The sequence below is a fragment of the Prionailurus bengalensis genome, chromosome E1 (assembly GCF_016509475.1).
Source record: "Prionailurus bengalensis isolate Pbe53 chromosome E1, Fcat_Pben_1.1_paternal_pri, whole genome shotgun sequence".
Taxonomy (NCBI): Eukaryota; Metazoa; Chordata; class Mammalia; order Carnivora; family Felidae; genus Prionailurus; species Prionailurus bengalensis.
The window spans coordinates 23,817,543-23,838,750 of NC_057347.1; the positions used below are offsets into that span (position 1 = coordinate 23,817,543).

Consider the following 21,208-nt stretch of genomic DNA (forward strand, 5'->3'; position numbering starts at 1 on the left):
GAGTCTATTTTGCATGTGGGAGGTCTATGAATTATTGTGGCCAGAGGGCGGACCATAGTAGATTGTTTGCAGACATGGCCGCAATAACTCCTCCCATCCTTGTATGTATCCTTTTGCAATGTGATTGCCTTTCCTCTCATCAAGAGGTGGCATCTCTTTTTCCACCCCTTGAGTCTTAGCTGGCCCTGTGGCTTGCTTAAACCATTAGAATGTGGCAAAAGTGGTGTTGTGTAAGTTCTAGAGCCTAGGGCTTGTGAAGCCTTGGAGCTTCTGCCCTCACCGTCTTGGAACACTGCATTGAAGAAGCCTGATCTAGCACATTGGAGAATGAGAGGCCACATGCTATAGAAATAAGCTGTTCCAGTCGAGGCTCCCTTGACCTACCTGCCAACAGTCACCACAAGTCACCCGACATTTGAGTGAGACCATTCAGCCCCACTTGAACTACTAGATGATGATATGCACAAATGACCCCCCGCAAGAGCAGAAGAACAACTGCCCAGACGAGGACAGTATCGTGAGCAAATGAAACAGTTGCTGTCCTAAGTAACCCACTGAGTTTTGGGGTGACTTGCTACATAGCAAAACAGCATAAAAGACATACGGGATACAGTGAGATGATCTAATATCATGCACTTGGAATCTCAGAAATGAGAGAGAATGGAACAGAAGCAATATTTGAAGAAATCATGGAGCAGAAACGATATTTGAAGAGATAATGGTTAAGAAGTATCCTGAAGTTATATAAAAGTTACTAAGCACAGATTAAAAAAATACTGAGTCCCACAGCACAAATACAGAGAAAACCACATCTAAGATTATCAGAGTAAATCTGCTACCTCAATCCCCTAAAAAAAAGAGAGAGAGAAAAAGAGAAAATATTAAAGCAGCCGGAAAAAGATTGCTTTCAGAGGAGTAATGATTGATAGTGGACATCTCAGTAGAAACAGTGGAAGCCAGAAAACATTGGATTGTATTTAAAGTGCTGAAAGAAGGTAACCACCAGTGTAGAATTTTGTATCTAGTGGCATTATGCTTCAAAACTGAAGATCAAAATCTTTCAACTACAACACCCTCTGTGATGTGATGTGAACCAAGAAAGCATCTAGTCTGGAGCCAGTTGTACATTTGGCTGTCTGGAGTTGATGGCAGTATTTTACCCTTTTGTGGGATTTGTGTGTGTGTCTTTTTAGACTATTTTGTTTTTCACTTTTGTAACACATTGGATGTTCATGTTTCATAGTCATCTATTAATATTGGTTATATAACTAAGAATTCAACATCTTAAAAATAGGTGAGGGCATGAACTATATTTTATTCTTTTTTTGTATTCCTGCTAATTAACATGGTCCCTGACACTTCTAGGCATCTGCCTGTTGAAATTGAAGTGCTTACACTTAAGAATTTGTTTTATTTTCTCTTCTAATATAGGTTCAAGCTGAAGTCCCTGGATCTCCTATATTTGTGATGAGACTAGCCAAACAATCCCGTCATCTGGAGGTACAGATTTTAGCAGATCAGTACGGCAATGCTATCTCTCTGTTTGGTCGTGACTGCTCTGTGCAGCGCAGGCATCAGAAGATTATTGAAGAAGCACCAGCTGCTATTGCTACTCCAGCAGTATTCGAACATATGGAACAGGTGTGTATATGAAAAGCTGTAATTTTTGTTTTCTTACACACAACTACTACTCATTCAGTTCATAGGACTCCTACTCATTCAATTCATACACCTGAGAATAGTGGAATTTCAAGTGGTTCTAGATAATTGCTATTCTATCCTTGTCCTAGAGGAAAAATAATCCTACTCTTCTCCCTCTAAACATTTCCGGCTCTAAATTAGTTAACACTTTTGATAAAAATGAGTGTACTGTTTCGAGTATGGGTAAAAAAGAGGAATGATTGGGGACAGTGAATTTTTTTTTTTTTTTTTTTTTAAGCAAGCTCATGATAAGCAGGTAGTTCCATTTTCTAGTTGATTATCTTTGAGTCTTCAGATGTCTTTATTCAGATCCATTATCTCTTAAAAGGTCTTCTGACGGGGCGCCTGGGTGGCGCAGTCGGTTAAGCGTCCGACTTCAACCAGGTCACGATCTCGCGGTCCGTGAGTTCGAGCCCCGCATCAGGCTCTGGGCTGATGGCTCAGAGCCTGGAGCCTGTTTCCGATTCTGTGTCTGCCTCTCTCTCTGCCCCTCCCCCGTTCATGCTCTGTCTCTCTCTGTCCCAAAAATAAATAAACGTTGAAAAAAAAAAAATTTAAAAAAAAAAAAAAGGTCTTCTGAGCATCTTAGTTTATATATTCTATATTTTTGTGTAGAAAAGAATTCTCAACAGTCTTGCAAGGTTTCTTGGAAACAGTTGTAGTTTAGGGGTCTGAACATGGTCTTTTCTGGAATAGTGACTGAGTCTTCATCTTATTGGAAATATATTTTCCATCTCTTTTTTTCCTGAATTCCAGACAAGCTAAATATATGGTCATCTGTTTTGGAAGTTTAATTCCTACATGTGTATGCATTAATTAAGAATTATTCTTGAACTGCTATGATAAGGAGGCCTCCAAAATACAGTGGCCTTTTTTTGTTTTGTTTTTGAGAGAGAAAGAGGTAGGGGGCAGGTAGGGGCAGATGGAGAGAGAGAATCCTAAGCAGGGGGCTCAGTCTCATGACTGTGAGATCATGACCCAAGCCGAAATCAAGAGTCTGATGCTTAACCGACTGAGCCACTCAGGTACACTCAATACAGTGACTTAAACAAGGTGTAAATTGTCTTTCTCTCTCTACCATCATTGAGAGATGAGTTGGTACCAGGGATCCATTCTTACTGCTGTGTTGTTCACTAGGAAAGGGGTGAGCAAACTCCCTTGGTGAGCAAGCCAAATCCAACCTGCCAACTTTTTTTTAATGCATATTTATTTTGAGAGGAGACAGGGGTGGGAGGAGAGAGAGAACAAATGCGGGAGGGGCAGAGAGAATCCCAAGCAGGCTCCTCACTGTCAGCATGGAGCCGGACATGGAGCTCGATCCCATGAACTGCAAGATCATGACCTGAGCCGAAATCAGGAGTCAGACACTTAAACAATTGAGCCATCCAGGCGTCCCATAACCTGTTAACTTTTTTTGTAAATAAAAATTTATTGGATCGCAGCCACATTAATTTATTTATGTTATAGCCCACAAAGCTGAAAATAATTATTATTTGGTCCTTTAATGAAAATGTTTGCCAACACTTGCCCTAGGGTGTCATTATCTTCATGATTAAAGCTTCTTCATAAGATTATGTTCATATTGTAGCTTGTGGGAGGGGGAGAGAAAGGACTTAGAGGGCAGGCACGTAAAAATGTGATTCAGAAGTTACCCATATTCTGCTCATATCCCATTGGACAAAATTCAGTTACACAATCACACCTACCTGTAGGGGGTGTCAGGAAGTGTGGTCACTAACTGGGTGGCCATATACTCAGCTGAAATTCAGGAGATTCTGTTACTAAATGACACAAAGAAAAATCACTGGAGAGCATCTAATAATCTGTCTCAGTCTGCTCCTCTGGCTACCTGTTATCCTTTCACACCCCTTTTCTCACTCTTAGAACATATTTAGTCTTTCCCCAACAAAATCAGCCCAAAGTCCCATCCAGTTACTACATTCAGCCCAGAGTCCAGGATCTCTAAGAAATGTACAGTTCTCGCCATTAAATGTTCATGTGGTTTTTCATGGGCCAATGATCTAAAATTCAAGTTGTGTACCCCTTATTATTCCTCCCTGTAGCATATACCCAATATACAGTGGTGGAATATGAGCAGGATAAGTGCCACTTGGAAAAAAGGTAAAAAATATACATAATCGTTGGTCCATAGCAGTTATCAAATCCTTCTAGACAGGAATTATGATGATTTCCTGCCTTGTATTAGAGTAATACCTCAGTTAGCCCCCTGGCTGCCTCTGGTTCTGTGCTCTGGAAGTAAATCCCTTATCCATCATCCCTGAAATACCTGTCTGTGTTCCCTGCAAAGTTCTTCCTCATTGAGGTTTCTCTGTGATTGGCCTTTGGAGACTATGCCTTCTTTGGCAGAGTTGGTGCAAGAGGAGAGCCACAAATACTACTCTAGTTATCAATCACAGGCTTTTCAAGGCCAGGTTTGTGGTGTGTTCAGAAATACAGTACCTTCAAAATTTAGTTTCTGGACTGTGTGCTTCCAGTTAGCTTCAGGTAAGAGTAACCACACCCTAAGATTTCTGGAGATAGTAACTTTTCCTCTAATAGTGAATCTTTGATACCAGGTTGCTTCAGGGTGAGAATCTAATCTGGTTTTGGGATATAAAAGTAGTTGATTTTTTTCACATTCTGACTTTTTCTAACTATTTTTCTTAGACTTCATGTGTTGTCAGTGTTCCAAGTTATTGTAGAAGACAGTTTATCAAGTGTTTTTTGTTATGCCTAACAGTGAGACCACAACCTTTTTAGTCTGCAATATTTGTTTCCTTGCTACCCACTACTCTTTTGCTAAGGTAGCATCGCCATGTTTGAATTTTTCTAAATAGTAGCATCTTATCTGAATTTTATAATTTCTGTATGGATTAGTATACAGGTTAAGCTGTTTAAAAAAGAGGTCCAAAAAATACAATGACTTAGATGAGATAGAAGTTTATTTTTCCTTCCTCTCATAATCTGAGGTAAGCTCTCCAGGGTTAGTAGGACAGTTCTACTTCCTGAGGCCATCTTGCAATTCAGGTTCTTTCTGTTTTGTTCTGCCATTCTTAGTGTGTTCTCATCTGCATGGTGGAAACTGGTGTGAACTATCATGATTACATTCCAGTCCACAGAAGGGGAAAAGCTAGGAATAGAGGACAAGTAGTTTCATTTCCAAAACCCGATTCAGTGCTTATGCATATTACTCACTAATGCTGACATTATATATGTCAAAACTGAGTCACTAGCTAAAGAGAGGTTGAAGAGTATAGTCTTTAGCTGGACAGCCATGTTTTTAGGAAGATGACCAGGAATACTACAAACCAGGGCACACTGAATAGTCTGTCACGATGTTTTATTGCCTGTATATACTTATACTGATAGGGTGAGGTTGCCTATGATGCCAGGTGAAAAACAGTTCTCCCCCGACTCTGGATTGAGTTTGGTACCCATGTCTAGGCACCTTGTGTAATAATCAGAGAGAGTGAAATTTACTCTTATGTGGCTAAAGACCTTTGGTGGCTCTTGTAAACAGTGGATATTTGAGTCAGGGAGAGGCTGTAGGGTCCACCAGCTGGTCAAGGTGAGACACTTATGTTGACTTGTATTTCTTCTTTGAGTGTGCGGTGAAACTTGCCAAAATGGTTGGTTATGTGAGTGCAGGGACTGTCGAATACCTCTACAGCCAGGATGGAAGCTTCTACTTTCTGGAACTGAACCCTCGGCTACAGGTGGAGCACCCTTGTACAGAGATGGTGGCTGATGTCAACCTCCCTGCAGCGCAACTCCAGGTGAGTCACCCTGATCTTGGCTGAGAGAGTTGCCTAGAGAAGTTCTGAATGTCAGAGATGCCTGAGAAACTGGTTTAACTGGTGTCTGATAAAGAGAAGCACCTCCTGTCTGAGTCTCATCTAATGTTCGTCTCATGCTATATGGGTTGTGATGTGTGGGTTGGCTTTCCTGATGGGGTACAAATCTAGTAATACTATCATATTTTTTAGCCAGACACATGTGATAGAAACTGTCATAGCTTAGAAAGAAACTTTAAAAATAATATGCTTTATTTGATTATTTTAATTGGAAAAAACCCTTGTAATTGTCCTCTACTCCTTATTACTCATGTTCTATATTAAAGCAGTTCCACATCAGAGTGGTGGTTGTAGTTTCTCCTGGCAAGACTATGGCAGCACATTACTTTTATAATGTTTAAAGTGCTAGCTGTCAATAATGTTTTCTCCACTCATCCCAGGAAACAAGCATGAGGGAAGCAGTAATTAATGGCTAATGATGAGGTCTGATATTATTTGTATCTAATATGTTCTTTGCCCACATTGGGAGCTCCTTCTGGGTTTCCATTAAGGACCAAAGATTTATTTACTTTCTCCAGTGGTTTGTGTGAATAATTATGAAGTAATTATGACACAGTTAGGACTTTTTAGCTGTCTGAACTTCTTGGATAGGCACTTACACGAACTCTTCCCATATATATTTTAATTCTTCTCCTTTAATGGAGGAATGCAATAGACACACACACACAACTTAGAGTTACCTCTTTGATTATTGTAGAATACAGGTTACAATAGAAATAGAGTATTTTAGGTGAAGGTTACTAAAATGAAAAATCTTGTAGGTAATCTGATAGCCTCCACATTTTAAGGAAAGGAACTGTGAAAAATGAGTGATATGTTTCCTTTCAGATTGCCATGGGGATCCCTCTGTATAGAATCAAGGATATTCGTATGATGTATGGAGTATCTCCCTGGGGTGATGCTCCCATTGATTTTGAAAATTCTGCTCATGTTCCTTGCCCAAGGGGCCATGTTATTGCTGCTCGGATCACTAGTGAAAATCCAGATGAGGTAACCCATCACTTAAAAGGTTTATACTTTTTTTTTTTTTTTTCTATCTTGTGACTTCCTCTGGAGATGGAAATTTATAGAAGTCTCATCAGAGCAGACAAATAAGTGATCACTGCTCCCTTGGCCATTTAATCCAACTTTAGTCATTATGGAGTCCTTATTGGGTGGGTAGCACTGGATGTTGGCTCTCAAGCCTTTCTGATTTTTGTGCATCATTTCTGCTTTTGTGCATGATTAACACAGAGTCTAAACAGTGAATGAAGAGTGAGCAGTATGTTCTCTTCCTTGGAAGTATAATATGGTTTCTCATATTCTTCATTCTCTAACAGGGTTTTAAGCCCAGCTCAGGAACAGTTCAGGAACTGAATTTCCGTAGCAATAAGAATGTTTGGGGTTATTTCAGTGTTGCTGCTGCAGGGGGCCTTCACGAATTTGCTGATTCTCAGTTTGGTCACTGCTTCTCCTGGGGAGAAAACAGAGAGGAAGCAATTTCGTGAGTATAATAACATTTGATTGCATTAAAAAAAATAAATTTGTTCTAATCTTCAGTGAATGTGTGATCATGGGAATGGAAATTGTCTGCTACAGAAGTACTGATACTGTTTTGGAGGAAATATATCTTCAGTTGTACTTGCGTTCATGTTTTGTTAAATTATGCAGTGTTTGGCAGATGTTTTTCTGTTTGTTCTGAGTCTTTTCAAGTATTCTTACTTTAAATATTTTTGATAAGTTTATAAAATTGATTGCTTTAAAGAAATCATATTTTTCCACAGAAACATTGTTTTGGTGGGGAGGTAGATTCTTGACCAAGAGTTTGGTATCATATAAAATCATAGGTGGGATCTGCTGTTTGTCATCAAAATAAAGGTATGGCTGTAAATGTCCTACAGTCATTTAAAATAATAAAGTTAAGGGTCCCTGGGTGGCTCAGTTGGTTAAGGGTCTTGATTTTTGGCTCAGGTCTTGATCTCATGGCCAGTTGAGCATGAAGCCTGTTTAAGATTCTCTCTTTCTTCCTCTGCCCCTCCCCTGCTCTTTCTCTCTCAAAAAAAATTTTTTTAATAAACATATATATATTTTACTTTTTTTAAAAAGTTTATTCATTTATTTTTGAGAGAGGGAGAAAGTGTGAGCAAGGGAGGGCAGAAAGAGAGAGGGAAAGAGAGAGAATCCCAAGTAGGCTTCCACAGCACAGAGAGCCTGACACGGGGCTCGAGTCAATGAACCGTGAGATTATGACCTGAACTGAAGTCTGACTTTTAACCGACTAAGCCACCCAGGCACACAGCTCCTGCCAATTTTTTTTTTTTTTTTGAATAATAAAGTCAAACTGCTTGTTATGTAAAAACTATATAAGGGAACTATCCACATTGTTTATGAGACCTTAGTGTGCTATGACATATACACATAGCTTATACACATATGACTGCTATGTCATAAGTTATTAATATTCTGTTAAACATAAATATTAAACATTAATTTTTATTTATTATATTGTTAATTAAACATTAAAAAATACTACAAGCAATTCTGCTTTCCTAAAACGTAGGGCTCTAGGAAGTAATTGTAACACTTCAGATATTTTAGAGTATCAAAATTGAACTAGTTCTTTCTATTTTTTTTTAATGTTTATTTTTGAGAGAGAGAGAGAGAGAGAGAGAGAGAGAGAGAGAGAGAGAGAGAACGTGAGTGGGGGAGGGGCAGAGAGAGATGGAGACACAGAATATGAAACAGGCTCCAGGCTCCACACTATCAGCACAGAGCCTGTTATGCGGCTCAGACTTATAAACTGTGAGATCATGACCTGAGCTGAAGTCAGACACTTAACCATCTGAGCCACCCAGGTGCCTTAGTTCTTTCTATTTTTTAATGGTATATTTTCTTGAACCACCTATGTTTATAACCATTTCCTTGACCTTCGCTCTGTATCCATCCATAGGCTGAGTAGTCAATAGATATTTATTAATAATATCAGCTTTTTAATAATGTGTATACAGAAGTAGGGAACTCTTAATTTTTCTCTATTTTGTCTTCTACAGTTCTTCCCATTTATTCAAAACTATAAGTAAAGTTTTTCAAAATTAAAGCAATACTACCAGAAAAATTGTCTGCTATAAAGATGACTTTTTCTTTTACAGCTATATTCTGCTTTACCAAAGTAAAGAAAGCTTACATTAGAGCTTGTAAAATTGGTGGCTTTCCAACTAGTCACAGCCACAGATGTGTTTTTATTGGCTTGCAGAGTGTTAATTTTTAAAAAATTGCCAATATTTAAAAATTGGGAAATTAAAATAAATATATGGATTTCTGCCTTCTCTTAAAAATGGGATGATAATGACAACACTGGTTTTATATTCCACTTGGCAAAAGTTTACTGAAGCTTTGTGTGGCTGCTGCTTTTAGAGGAAACATGAACTCTCTCACCCAGCCCCCATCCATTCTGCCTCACTCATTTACATTCCCAGAGTGGCCTCTATTGGTATTTAGGTTTAAAGTCTTGATTACGGAGAGACCACTGAGTTATTTTCTATAGCACATGTCCTCTAATCTGGTTCAGAAGCCTTTGCTCCTTACCTCCTGACCTGCTCTGTACATTTCTCTATGGTGTGAAGCTAACTAGGTTAACTTCTAGCATATTAAAAATATGGTGTTTATAATAACCTTGCTTCTTGACAACATGCCAGAAGTTCATTCTTCAGCTCAGTTTGTTTCTTCTTTCTGCATAACACTAGATCTATATTCTTCAGCTTGGTGTTCATATTCTTATTTTCCAGAATAGCCTCAATCCCCATTTCAGCATTATTTCCCATAGATGGTCATCTAAATACCATGAGAACAGGGCCATGTTTATCTTATTGCTGCTGTATCCCCTGAACATAGTGTTTAGTAAATATTTGTTGAATAAATGGCTTTGTCACTAGTTCCTGTCCTCATACCTCAATCCTAATGTACCCTGAACACAACCCATGTTTTTGTCCCTCTTTCCCTTTGTTTTTGCCATTTCCTGTGTCCATTCATTCATTCATTACATTTTTCAGATATTTTCTTAATATCTGTTGGTGATGGCAATATAATGAAGACACAAATAGAGTCTGTGTTCTAATGGGATGTTACAATCCACAAGAAGACAGGCAATAAGCAACTAAACTCAATGTAGCAAGTGCTGTCTGTAATAGTGGGGTTACATAAATGCGTTATAGGAACATACAGCTGAGTCAGCTAACTCAGTCTGGGGAGACCAGGGACAGTTTCCCAGAAAGAAGTGACATCTAGACGGTTAAGAAGCATATAGGAATAAACCAGGCCAAGAGGGTGTAAAGAGGAGGATGGAGGTGGAAAACAGAAAAATGGTTTAGGCTGAGGGGATGCCTGGACCATTGGGATGATATTCCTATCACTGTCCTAATTCCACCTATACTTTTATCCCATGTCGGATTCCACGTGCCTCATGAAACCTTAGGGAGGTGGATTTTCTCCCTTCTTAAAACTAGTCCAGCATTTTGCTTGTATTTCTACTGGTATTTATGATATTCTGCCATATATTTTGAAAGCAGTTATTGTATCTATATTCTCTCTCCCTTAGGAGTCTAGTATGTGTCTTGAGTCTGTGAGATACCTAATTAACAACAAATTAAATATTTGTTGAAGTAAGGACCTGCCCTTTGCGAGATAGGCACTGGGCAGAAAGGTACAGGAAACGACTCACAGTATTTGAAATTTTGTTAAAATTAGATCATTTTTTAGGCCGCCTGGGTGGCTCAGTCAGTTGAGCGACCGACTTCATCTCAGGTCATGATCTCACTGTGGGTTCAAGCCCTGCGTCGGGCTCTGTGCTGACAGCTCAGAGCCTGGATCCTGCTTCGGATTCTGTGTCTCCCGCTCTCTCTGCCCCTCCCCCATTCATGTTCTGTTTCTCTCTGTCTCAGAAATAAACAAACATTAAAAAAATTTTAAAAAAAAAATTTTTTTTTTCAACGTTTATTTATTTTTTTGGGGACAGAGAGAGAGACAGAGCATGAACGGGGGAGGGGCAGAGAGAGAGGGAGACACAGAATCGGAAGCAGGCTCCAGGCTCTGAGCCATCAGCCCAGAGCCTGACACGGGGCTCGAACTCACGAACCGCGAGATCGTGACCTGGCTGAAGTCGGAGGCTTAACCGACTGCGCCACCCAGGCGCCCCAAAAATTTTTTTTAATTAGATCATTTTGCACCTAATTGGGAAGTAACAAAAGTAATGAGCAATTCCTTCCACAGATGTCTAAAATGCAGCTTAAAAAGAAACCTCTCACATGCAGGGTCAGGCTGTTACCTGACTGTACCCAGCCTATTGTCTTGTTGTATGGAAACCTCATGAAGGTATTAGCATTAGAAAAAATGTATTGAACTATATACTTAAGTATATTTTATTCTGTGTCAAATATACTTTAATAAAATAAATAAGGTATAAGGAGGGGAGAATTATGCCCTAATCCTAGTTAGCTAGCAATAAATGAATAGAATTGGTGGAAACTCAGTAAGTGAAAACTGAGGGTGGTTTGCACATAGTTTTTTCTGTACTCTACATAGTGAAAGGTGATATGCTGATGCTTTTATGGTAATATCAGTCCAAACTTTGTAAGTTTACTGACTTACAAAGTCCTGTCTGGAATGCACGTGAATGAACACAAGTAACATGTGCACCATCATTTGTTTGTGGAACTCTCTCCTCCCTCCTAAGACTGCAGAAGAATTGAAAGAATTCTTTAAAATGATTGAAAAACACTAAAACACTCATTGCTGAAACAGATCTGCTTCTGTTCTTCTCCCAGAAACATGGTGGTGGCTTTGAAGGAGCTATCTATTCGGGGTGACTTTCGAACTACAGTTGAATACCTCATCAAATTGCTGGAGACTGAGAGTTTTCAGCTGAATAGAATTGACACTGGCTGGCTAGACAGACTGATAGCAGAAAAAGTACAGGTGTGTATTTCCCCACTTGCCATACAACTTTTGGGATTGGGTTTTTATAGGGTTGTGGTGTGATCAGTCCATGTCACTAGAGAAAATTTATTTGATTCTAATGTAAATGATTGTTGATCTACTTGGTAAAATCCAGGAGTCAGTGTAATTTCAGCACCATCAGAGTTCTTGTGCTTGTGTTACACAGTCACTTTACGTGTTCTAGTATTATTTCCTAAAATATATTTGAGGAGAAACGTCTAGAGATTGAAATATGTCTGTCCTCATTTGATGTTAAGTCTGTTTCAGAGTTACCCACTTTTATACATCTACCAAGTGCTGATGAGAGGGGTCTCATTTAAATCAGCAGTTACCCTTTGTTCCTGAGTCACTGGGCTATTCTAAATAAGATTTTGTATAGAATCATTAGATGCATCTAAATTATCTGAAGGTCCAAATTTTGATTATATACCATTTTTCTTTGAGATTATCAGTAGCCAGATACTCATACCTTTTTGAATGGATTTGTTGATTTATTTTGAGAGAGAGAGAGAGAGCAGGAGAGAGAGAATCCCAAGCAGGCTCTGTGTTGTCAGCACAGAGCTGACACGAACTCCATCTCACAAACTGTGAGATCATGACCTGAGCTGACATCAAGAGTTGGATGCTTAACCGACTAAGCCACCCAGGCACCTCTTGAATTTATTTCTGACAAAATCTTGTTTTTGAGCTCTTCTTTGATTGGTTCAGTGGAAATCTTAGGGAGAGTATAGAGAAAGATGTTTTTCATCTCTAATTAATTGAAGTCTCTATTCAAATTCTAAAAGTAAAACGTGTTTTTATCTCAAATATCAGTTGAACAATAAGGTTGTAGATTCTCAATGCTAGCTGTTTCTTCACAGCAAATTTGGATCTGATTTAAATTGAGGGGCCATGGTGCCAAGTGACTATGCTTTTGACCTGCCCTCTTTTTCTTTCTTTTAGGCAGAGCGACCTGATACCATGTTGGGAGTTGTGTGTGGGGCTCTCCACGTGGCAGATGTGAGCCTACGGAATAGCATCTCTAACTTCCTTCATTCCTTAGAAAGGTAGGCTTTGTTTCTCAAAGGCAAGCCACCCAGTGGTCCTGGTTCAAAAATCCATTTATTCTTCTCTCTATCCCTGGCAGCTCGTGAGTGGTACCTATTATTCAGTGACGACGGAGGCGAGGGCGAGAAAAGTTGTGGGAGTTTTCATGGCAAATTATTTTGGGACTCTAACTTCAGATTTTAGGAATTAACTTATCCAGAGTTAGAATGGGTTGCTTTTTAAAAACAAATCCAGCTGAAGTAAGCATTCTCTCCTGTACAAGTATCAAATGTTTCCAAATCCCGCCCCCCCCCCCCCCCAGGGATGAAAATCTGGTATTTCCCACTAGCATTGAACCCTAAATATTTCATATATTACCTGCAACACCTTTCAGGAATTTGTAATTGAGACTGATATTCAGGATGACCTCATGAGTCTTTCAAGTAGAGAATCAGACTATATGGAGCTCAACTAATTTCTAACTCTGGCTCTGGACATGAGGCTCTGCCTTTGAGTCCCTGGAGGAATGGTCCAAGGGGCTAATCATTTTAAAGCACTTTAATCATAGGCACTGTGTTTCCTTCTATGTTATTAGACTTCTATCAGCTTTCTTTTAAGGTGTCTGAAAGGGAGAAACAAAATTGTCACAATTGAACTGAGATTGCAGTTATTCAAGTCTTAATGATAAATATCTTTCATTGTGTTGCTTTCATGCACTAAAACCTTCAGCAGCTCACATTACCCTTGTGTATTAAATCTAAATCCTTCAGTGTGACTTTCAACTCCCTATATACTTTGGCCCCTTTCTACCAGTCCAGTTTTGCAACATGCAATCTCATGTTCCTCAACATGCAATCTTTAATCTAGTTAAATGGTTTCCTTACTAGTGTACAAATGTGTCACACATAAAATCTCCTCTGCAAGCTTCCCTCCACCTTTTTAATGCTAGTTATTTTTTATTTATTTTTAAAACCTGTATTTTGAAATAATTTGATTTAGAGTGGCATGAATAGTACAAATAACCTCTTTATATTTGCACAGATTCATCAGTTATTTACCTCTTGCCTCACTTGCTTTATCACTCCCTTTTTCTGTTGTCAAAAATCTTTCTTGATAATATTTCCCTCCTTGGCAATGTCCTTCCCTTTCCCCTGAACCCAGCCATGGCCTATTGCCTTTTTTTTTTTTTCTTTTACTACCCCAAATGAAGTCCCAGTTGATAAGAGCAGATGAGGGTTGATTGTAGTGGAGCATTTATCTTTTTTTAAGTTTTAATTTTATTTATTTATAATAACCAGTAATATATTCACATGGTTCAAAACTCAAAAGGCACAAAAAAGGTAGATAGTGAAAAGTTTCCTTCTTAGGTCTGTTCTTTGACCACCTAGTTTTTTTCTCTGTAGTCAACCCATGTTACCAGTTTTTTCTGTGATGTTCCAGACATATTATAAATATATATAAGCATATACATGTAATATTTGTTTCATCCCACCCCCTATTTTTTTTAATGTTTATTTTTGAGAGAACGAGAGTATGTGTAAGCTGGGGAGGGGCAGAGAAAGGGGGGACAGGATCTGAAACAGGCTCCGTGCTGTTAGCAGAGCCCAATATGGGGCTCGAACTCACAAACTGTGAGATCATGACCTGAGCCGAAGTCAGATGCTTAACCAACTGAGGCACCCAGGAGCCCCTCAACCCCCTGTTTTTTAAAAACACAAATAGTAGGGGTGCCTGGGTGGCTCAGTCGGTTAAGCGGCCGACTTCAGCTCAGGTCATGATCTCGCAGTCCGCGAGTTCTAGCCCCGCGTCGGGCTCTGTGCTGACAGCTCAGAGCCTGGAGCCTGCTTCAGATTCTGTGTGTGTCTCTCTCTGACCCTCCCCTGTTCATGTTCTGTCTCTCCCTGTCTCAAAAATAAATAAATGTTAAAAAATTAAAAAAATAAAATAAAAACACAAATAGTAGCATACTCTGAAACAGTTCACAATTTCACTTACCCTTTTCATTTAATGGTATAATTTGGAGGGTAGTTCATATTAGTACATAAATGTTTTCATCTTTTTGATGGCTGTATAATATTTCATTATAAGGCTTTTTCATAATTCATGTATCAGTTGCTTACTGATGGTCCTTTAGGTTGCTTCTGGTGTTGATGTTCTAGGAAGTGCTACAATTAATAACCTTTGAGATTTCCTTATGAACTTCTGGAACTTTCTAGGAGTAGATGTGTCTCACATTGTTGTTCTTTCAGGGGTCAAGTTCTTCCTGCTCATACGCTTCTGAATACGGTAGATGTTGAACTTATCTATGAGGGAGTCAAATATGTACTTAAGGTATGCTGAACCCAATTGAAGACTACACCTTACTTTTTGTCTTTCTTTGTTAGCTTGTTTTCTTTAAAGGTCAAGATATGGGGGAAATGTTTGGTTTACTGCAGGATAGGGTATTAGTGAAATTACAGTCATTTGTGTCAGTGTTTTAGTGCCCTTCAATGTGACATATGCAGCCAAGAGATCAGGAGTCAGAGAATAACCAGACTAGGGAAAAGCATCTAGGGTCACCCTATTAGCTTGCAACAGGGCTGAGTCATGCCCACAGATACTGATGCTAAGAGCACCTTCCTCTCTGACAGAGCTTTCTTACCTATATCTTTAAGGTACTGAAATTTTGTCTGGGGTTCCACCTGGAAGGGACACACTGACTTGTCCCTTCTGGTTCTCATTCCCTACAGGTGACTCGACAGTCCCCCAACTCGTATGTGGTGATCATGAACGGGTCATGCGTAGAAGTAGATGTGCATCGGCTGAGTGATGGAGGGCTGCTCCTGTCCTATGATGGCAGCAGTTATACCACATACATGAAGGAGGAAGTGGATAGGTAAGGGACTGTGTGAGGTCCATTTGCTGGTCATTGTATCAACCTTTCCTCTCAGTCGTCACCAGCTCTGGGGATTTTTCAGGGCCTATTTGGGTGTTCTTTTTTAAATAAAAAGAATAGTACATGTACTTAACAAAGATTTCAAGAGTACGAAAGTGTTTATTTCCAGTTAAAAACACTGTTTCTCTGCCACTCCAATGTGAGTAGAGAATGAAAAATAAGTTCTCATCTTTTCAATCAACCACTGTTAACAGTTTATTTTTGCAGAAATTTTATGTGGATATATAATTTTTATATATGTACATACTGTGTTTTTCTTTTGCATACATTCACAAGTAAAAATAACCTTTAGATACTGTTCTGCACTTTCTTTTTTTCCTTTAACAGCTATCATAGACCGTTCAACACCAGTTATTCAACGTTAGTGCGACAGTTTCATGAATTAACATATGTAAAGTGCTTAAAACATTGCCTGGGACATAATAAGCATTCAAGAAATTATTAGTTGTTATTAGTTGTTAGTTATTATATCATCATCATCTTCATGTTCTTTTTTTAAAATAGAGTTGTCTATTCTTTTCAATGGTCATATAATATTCCATTATACAGATGTACCATAATTTGACCCTTATTGAAGGAGATTTTGTCTGTGTGCATTGTCAGCAAAGATGGGATGAATGTTCTGTTTTCCTGTGTGTATACAGAATAAAGTTTCCAGTTTGAGGAAGGAGGGTTGTGGGTTTTTTGTTGTGTTTTTGTTTTATTTCAGATTGACATTATTCTGACATTCTCCTTTACAACCCAAGGTGCTTTATTTATTGGCTTACATACTCCTACTTACCTCCTAGATATCGTATCACAATTGGCAATAAGACCTGTGTGTTTGAGAAGGAAAATGACCCTTCAGTGATGCGCTCACCTTCTGCTGGGAAGTTAATCCAGTATATTGTGGAGGATGGAGGCCATGTGTTTTCTGGCCAGTGCTATGCTGAGATTGAGGTCAGTGTGGTGGTGGGCCTCTCAGGGCATGGGCGGGTGGGGGGAAGGTGGAGAAAGCATCTGCTGGGATGGACTAGGACTGAAGAGTAACAGAAAAGAAAAAGAAAGTAAAGAGCATCAGTTGGTTTAATTGGCTTATGAACATGATTTTAAAAACAAATAAAAAGCTCACAGTTTTTCTCTGACAGATGAGGAATCTCTTGCTCCAAAGGTAGATACTGGGCAACAACAGTGCTTACTGGTTGGTTATAAAGAAAAAAAAAATAAAGATAGGTGGAGTGGGGCCACAAAACAGACAAGTAATGAAATATGAATTCCGAGAGAGTTAAGCACAGAGTGCAGGGGGGTCACTTAACCCAAATTGGGGTGCAGCTGGTGGATGTGGTGGATAGTAGGGGAGGACCTCCTGAAAGAGAGGGGACTTTGAGCTTACTTTTAAAAGATGGATAGTTGGGGCACCTGGGTGGCTCAGTCAGTTGAGCATCCGACTTCGGCTGAGGTCATGATCTTGTGGTTCGTGAGTTCAAGCCCCATGTTGGGCTCCCTGCTGTCAGCACAGAGCCCCCTTCATATCCTCTGTCCCTTCTCTCTCTGTGCCTCCCCCACTTATGTTCTCTCTCTCAAAAATAAAGAAACATTAAAAAAATCTTTAGGGGTGCCTGGGTGGCTCAGTCTGTTAAGCATCTGACTCTTGATTTCAGCTCAGGTCATGATCTTGCAGTTTGTGGGTTCAAGCCCTGCATCAGGCTTTGTGCTGATGGTGCAGAACCTGCTTGGGATTCCCTCTCTCTCTGTTCTCTCTCTCTCTCAAAATAAATAAACTTAAAATAAATAGAAAATTCTTTAAAAGGTAGATAGTAATATACCAGGTGAAGAAGGGCAGGACAAATGTTTAAAGGGAAGAACGGTGTGTACAAAGGCACAGAAGAGAGTATAGTATATTTAGGGAACTGCAAGTACATCGATATTGCTTGAGAATTGGCTAAGGTTTAATGGGAAGTGCCAAGCAAACATGCCAAGTAAGTCATCATAACTTGAGATCATGAAGGACCTTATGAGACACACTAAGACGTTTAGGCTCCCCTGGAGGCAGTGAGGAGTCATAAAAGGATTTTACATAGACAACGGATACAACGAGATTTGGGCTGTAGAATGATTGTATTTAGTGACCTTGTTGGAGATGTATAGAGGATAGGGAATTCTGTTGGGAGGTTTTTCAAGTACTCTAGAACAGGTACGATGAGGGCTTAAACCAAAGACATGGTTGGAGAGGAAGATTTTTGAGAAGTTTGACAGGGCTTGGTAATTGGTAGATAAGGGAGAAAGAAGAGTAAAGAATGACCCTCAGATTTTGGCATGGGTATCTTTGGTTGACAGACCAACACCTAGATCATGGGTATAAGGAGGCTGAACTGTTAATCAAGTCTGAGTATCAAACAAGTAAAACACAAACTATGGCAAAATCAATTTAAACATTAGAAACAAGAAATGTCGGTAGCTGTCATTAATCCCTAAAGCTAGGTCCTGAGATTTTCTAATTGCCCTCCTTCTACTTTGTTGGAGATTTCAAGGTTCTCATTATTCTGGATGGAATTAGAGATAGTGTTAGATAGGTAGACTTAGATGTTGAAGGGAAAACTAGCTTCTTTAAATCATTCATTGTAAAGAGAGGCTAAGCTGTAATTTTATTTATTTTTTGTTACAGGTGATGAAGATGGTAATGACCTTAACAGCAGCAGAGTCTGGCTGTATCCATTATGTCAAACGGCCTGGAGCAGCTCTTGACCCTGGCTGTGTGATAGCCAAAATGCAGTTAGACAACCCCAGCAAGGTCCAACAGGTAAGTAGGAGGGTACTTTTAATATTGCTCTCTAAGAGTTGATTACATGGTAGGGGTAGTTTGGAGGGGCAGATGATTTCAATGCGTAGTTTGCTAGTTTTTTCTTATGCTTTTTCCCCCCGATCTCATGCCTTGTGTTTGTGCCTGTAGCATTATGGAACTAGATTTTGCAGAAATTACTACGATACTAAGATTCTATGATTTCCTCTGATGATTCCTCCATTGATTTCTCTCCTTGTAGCTGGGTATGGTAAAGAGATGTCTTGGTTTTGAATGATGACTCTGAGTTGCAGTGTGTATGTGTAACCTGACTAAAAGGTAGTGGGTGACTTGATCTCTCATTGGGGTTGACAGGCTGAGCTTCACACGGGTAGTCTGCCACGGATCCAGAGCACAGCACTGAGAGGCGAGAAGCTCCATCGAGTGTTCCATTATGTCCTGGATAATCTGGTCAACGTAATGAATGGATACTGCCTTCCAGATCCTTTTTTTAGTAGCAGGGTATGAATCACTTCTCTTGGGGAAAGGGTGTACAAATAGGGTACTGTTCTCCAAGATAGTTTAAAAATCACACAAGGATTTTTTTAGAGGGAGGAAAAGAAAGCTGTTTGGCCTGAAACTCTCTCACCTTTAGTTGTGGGATGTGAAGTCTTTAAATCCTTGCTGCTTATCTGTGTCATTGACTTCACATTTAATTGGGATTTAAACCAGAGAATGAGGGCAGAGTTAGATGCCTATATTATAGTTTCATAGTAAATACTGCATGATACTGAATCCAGATATATCACTTTATTTTGGAGATGGTTTTAATTTTGTGTGGGTCTTATTTCCTTCTCAGGTAAAAGACTGGGTAGAGCGGTTGATGAAAACCCTCAGAGATCCCTCCTTGCCTCTCCTAGAATTGCAAGATATCATGACCAGTGTCTCTGGCCGTATTCCCCCGAATGTGGAGAAGTCTATCAAGAAGGAAATGGCTCAGTATGCCAGCAACATCACATCAGTCCTCTGTCAGTTTCCCAGCCAGCAGGTATTTATAGAGTTACATTTCTCTACTAGCTACCAGTTCTGGAGTTCATGTTGTGGGATTCCTTCCTGCTTGGATCCTCTGTCTGGATGTTGTGCTTTTGCAGTCTTAAGTATTGTGCCCTTCACAAATGTGTCTCAGGATATAAGCCCAATAAAATACTATATGTGAAGTGTAAAAGTATTTGTGATTATAAGAAAAAATCTTCTACTTAATAGAGGTTTATTCTTGGGCCTATGCCCGAATTAGAGGAATTTTGTGAATTTAAAGTGGAGGGATATTTGTAGTTTTATTAGCAGCAACTTCTTACTACCCCAGCAGCATGCTTATTTTTTGCCTGTGAAACTAATTTACATGTAGAGAGTTAAGGTAGGCAAGTGAGGAATAAAGTTTGAACCTTGACTGTAAACATATCTTGCCTGTCAAGGGCCTCTGGTAGGATGGTAGCTTTTGTGTTACACTCATTAGTTCATCTAGGAAAGTGTGAAAAGAAATAAAAGTTGCTTGCTTATTTAACACAAGCTTCTAAACTATGCCCAGTAACTTCCAGCTGCTCCCAGCATGTGAAAGATGGAAATTTTTGTGTTATAATTAAGATTACTGATGGTGATGCTACACAGGCTAATGCTTTAGGTCTCTTTGTTGGGTTTGGCTTCATTTTTTTTCCTCTTTCTTCTTTAGATTGCCAACATCCTAGATAGCCATGCAGCTACATTGAACCGGAAATCTGAACGGGAAGTTTTCTTCATGAACACTCAGAGCATTGTCCAGCTGGTACAGAGGTAAAGTTAATGTGATTCCCAGGATACACAGGATTCCCAGACCTGTTCATACCCATACCTTCCTTTATTCTAAGTACGCACCAAGAGATTTATCTCAGGTTTGACTTATTAGAAAGCACTTGTGTCTTGGGAAATATAGGTATTTTCTAAATACCTTAGATATCTAAATATCTTAGGACTGTGAGCTAAAATATTTCTGATGACTTTTGTGTTATCCATCTTTCTGTGAATTATTAAAGCATAGAAATTTCATTGCTTTTTTTTCCTGGTAATTTTGATGAAACTCTTAATTTTTCTTCTGGCACAAGGCTAAGTAAGACATTCATTCTTCTTAGCTTCCATAGTCAACTATTGGACTGAAGGAACATTCACAGAACATTTTCAACTCTAAGATGCTCATAAATTTTTCAGATATCCCTGAGCCATTTCAGGAGTATAATGATCATTTCTACATAGCAGTGGGAACTGAACCAGGGTGTTGTTCAGTAGGGCTGTCAAGTGGTTTTTGGTTTTGTTTTGTTCTCCTTTTTTTTTTCCTTTTATATAAAACAAAAAACCCCACAAAAACTCTTGTCTATAGGCAGATTTCTGAGGCTTAGAATTTAAGCTCTGGGCTTATTTAAATAGTCTGTTATTCTAATAGTATTAGCCTGTCAGGTTTTTCAGTGGACATTTTTTCTGCTTGCCTAGGTACCGAAGTGGCATCCGAGGCCACATGAAGGCTGTTGTGATGGATCTGCTACGGCAGTACCTGCGAGTAGAGACACAGTTCCAGAATGGTAAACCTCTTCCTGAGGACTCTGTTTCTGAGAAAGCTTCCTTGTAGGACTGTGCAGCAGCAGAGCCAGTTCATCCTGTCACTAACACCTACCATTAACAAACTCTTGCCTTGTCACCACTTTCTTAAAAACTAAACCTCCATGTCCCACTAGTGCCAAAGAAAGAACAACAAAGATAGCTTGATGAGATTGTGAATCTGGTGTGCCTTCTGGGAAAGGGCTGAGATAATTTTTCTAGTAGAGATTAGTATTCCCTGTTGATGTCTTCTTGACCTTGTTTAGTGAGAGTTGGTTGAGTCATGACCAGGCTGAAATTGAAAAACTGTATCTGAAGAGCTTGCCTCTTGGCAGCTAATCC

General features: G+C 39.4%; 1 protein-coding gene across 21 annotated transcripts in view; it reads left to right on the plus strand.

The window, feature by feature from the left end:
* The window catches only part of ACACA (acetyl-CoA carboxylase alpha), a 282,866-nt gene that overhangs the window by 107,429 nt on the left and 154,229 nt on the right, over positions 1-21,208 (plus strand). For all 21 annotated transcript variants that reach the window (XM_043583806.1, XM_043583805.1, XM_043583808.1 and 18 more), the window contains 14 exons: positions 1,432-1,641; positions 5,307-5,477; positions 6,384-6,545; positions 6,875-7,038; positions 11,354-11,504; positions 12,468-12,571; positions 14,801-14,882; positions 15,281-15,426; positions 16,275-16,425; positions 18,131-18,265; positions 18,620-18,766; positions 19,104-19,292; positions 19,971-20,071; positions 20,762-20,850. In XM_043583806.1, the coding sequence (XP_043439741.1) occupies positions 1,432-1,641; positions 5,307-5,477; positions 6,384-6,545; positions 6,875-7,038; positions 11,354-11,504; positions 12,468-12,571; positions 14,801-14,882; positions 15,281-15,426; positions 16,275-16,425; positions 18,131-18,265; positions 18,620-18,766; positions 19,104-19,292; positions 19,971-20,071; positions 20,762-20,850 (2,002 nt within the window). The remainder of the gene's footprint in view (positions 1-1,431; positions 1,642-5,306; positions 5,478-6,383; positions 6,546-6,874; positions 7,039-11,353; positions 11,505-12,467; positions 12,572-14,800; positions 14,883-15,280; positions 15,427-16,274; positions 16,426-18,130; positions 18,266-18,619; positions 18,767-19,103; positions 19,293-19,970; positions 20,072-20,761; positions 20,851-21,208) is intronic.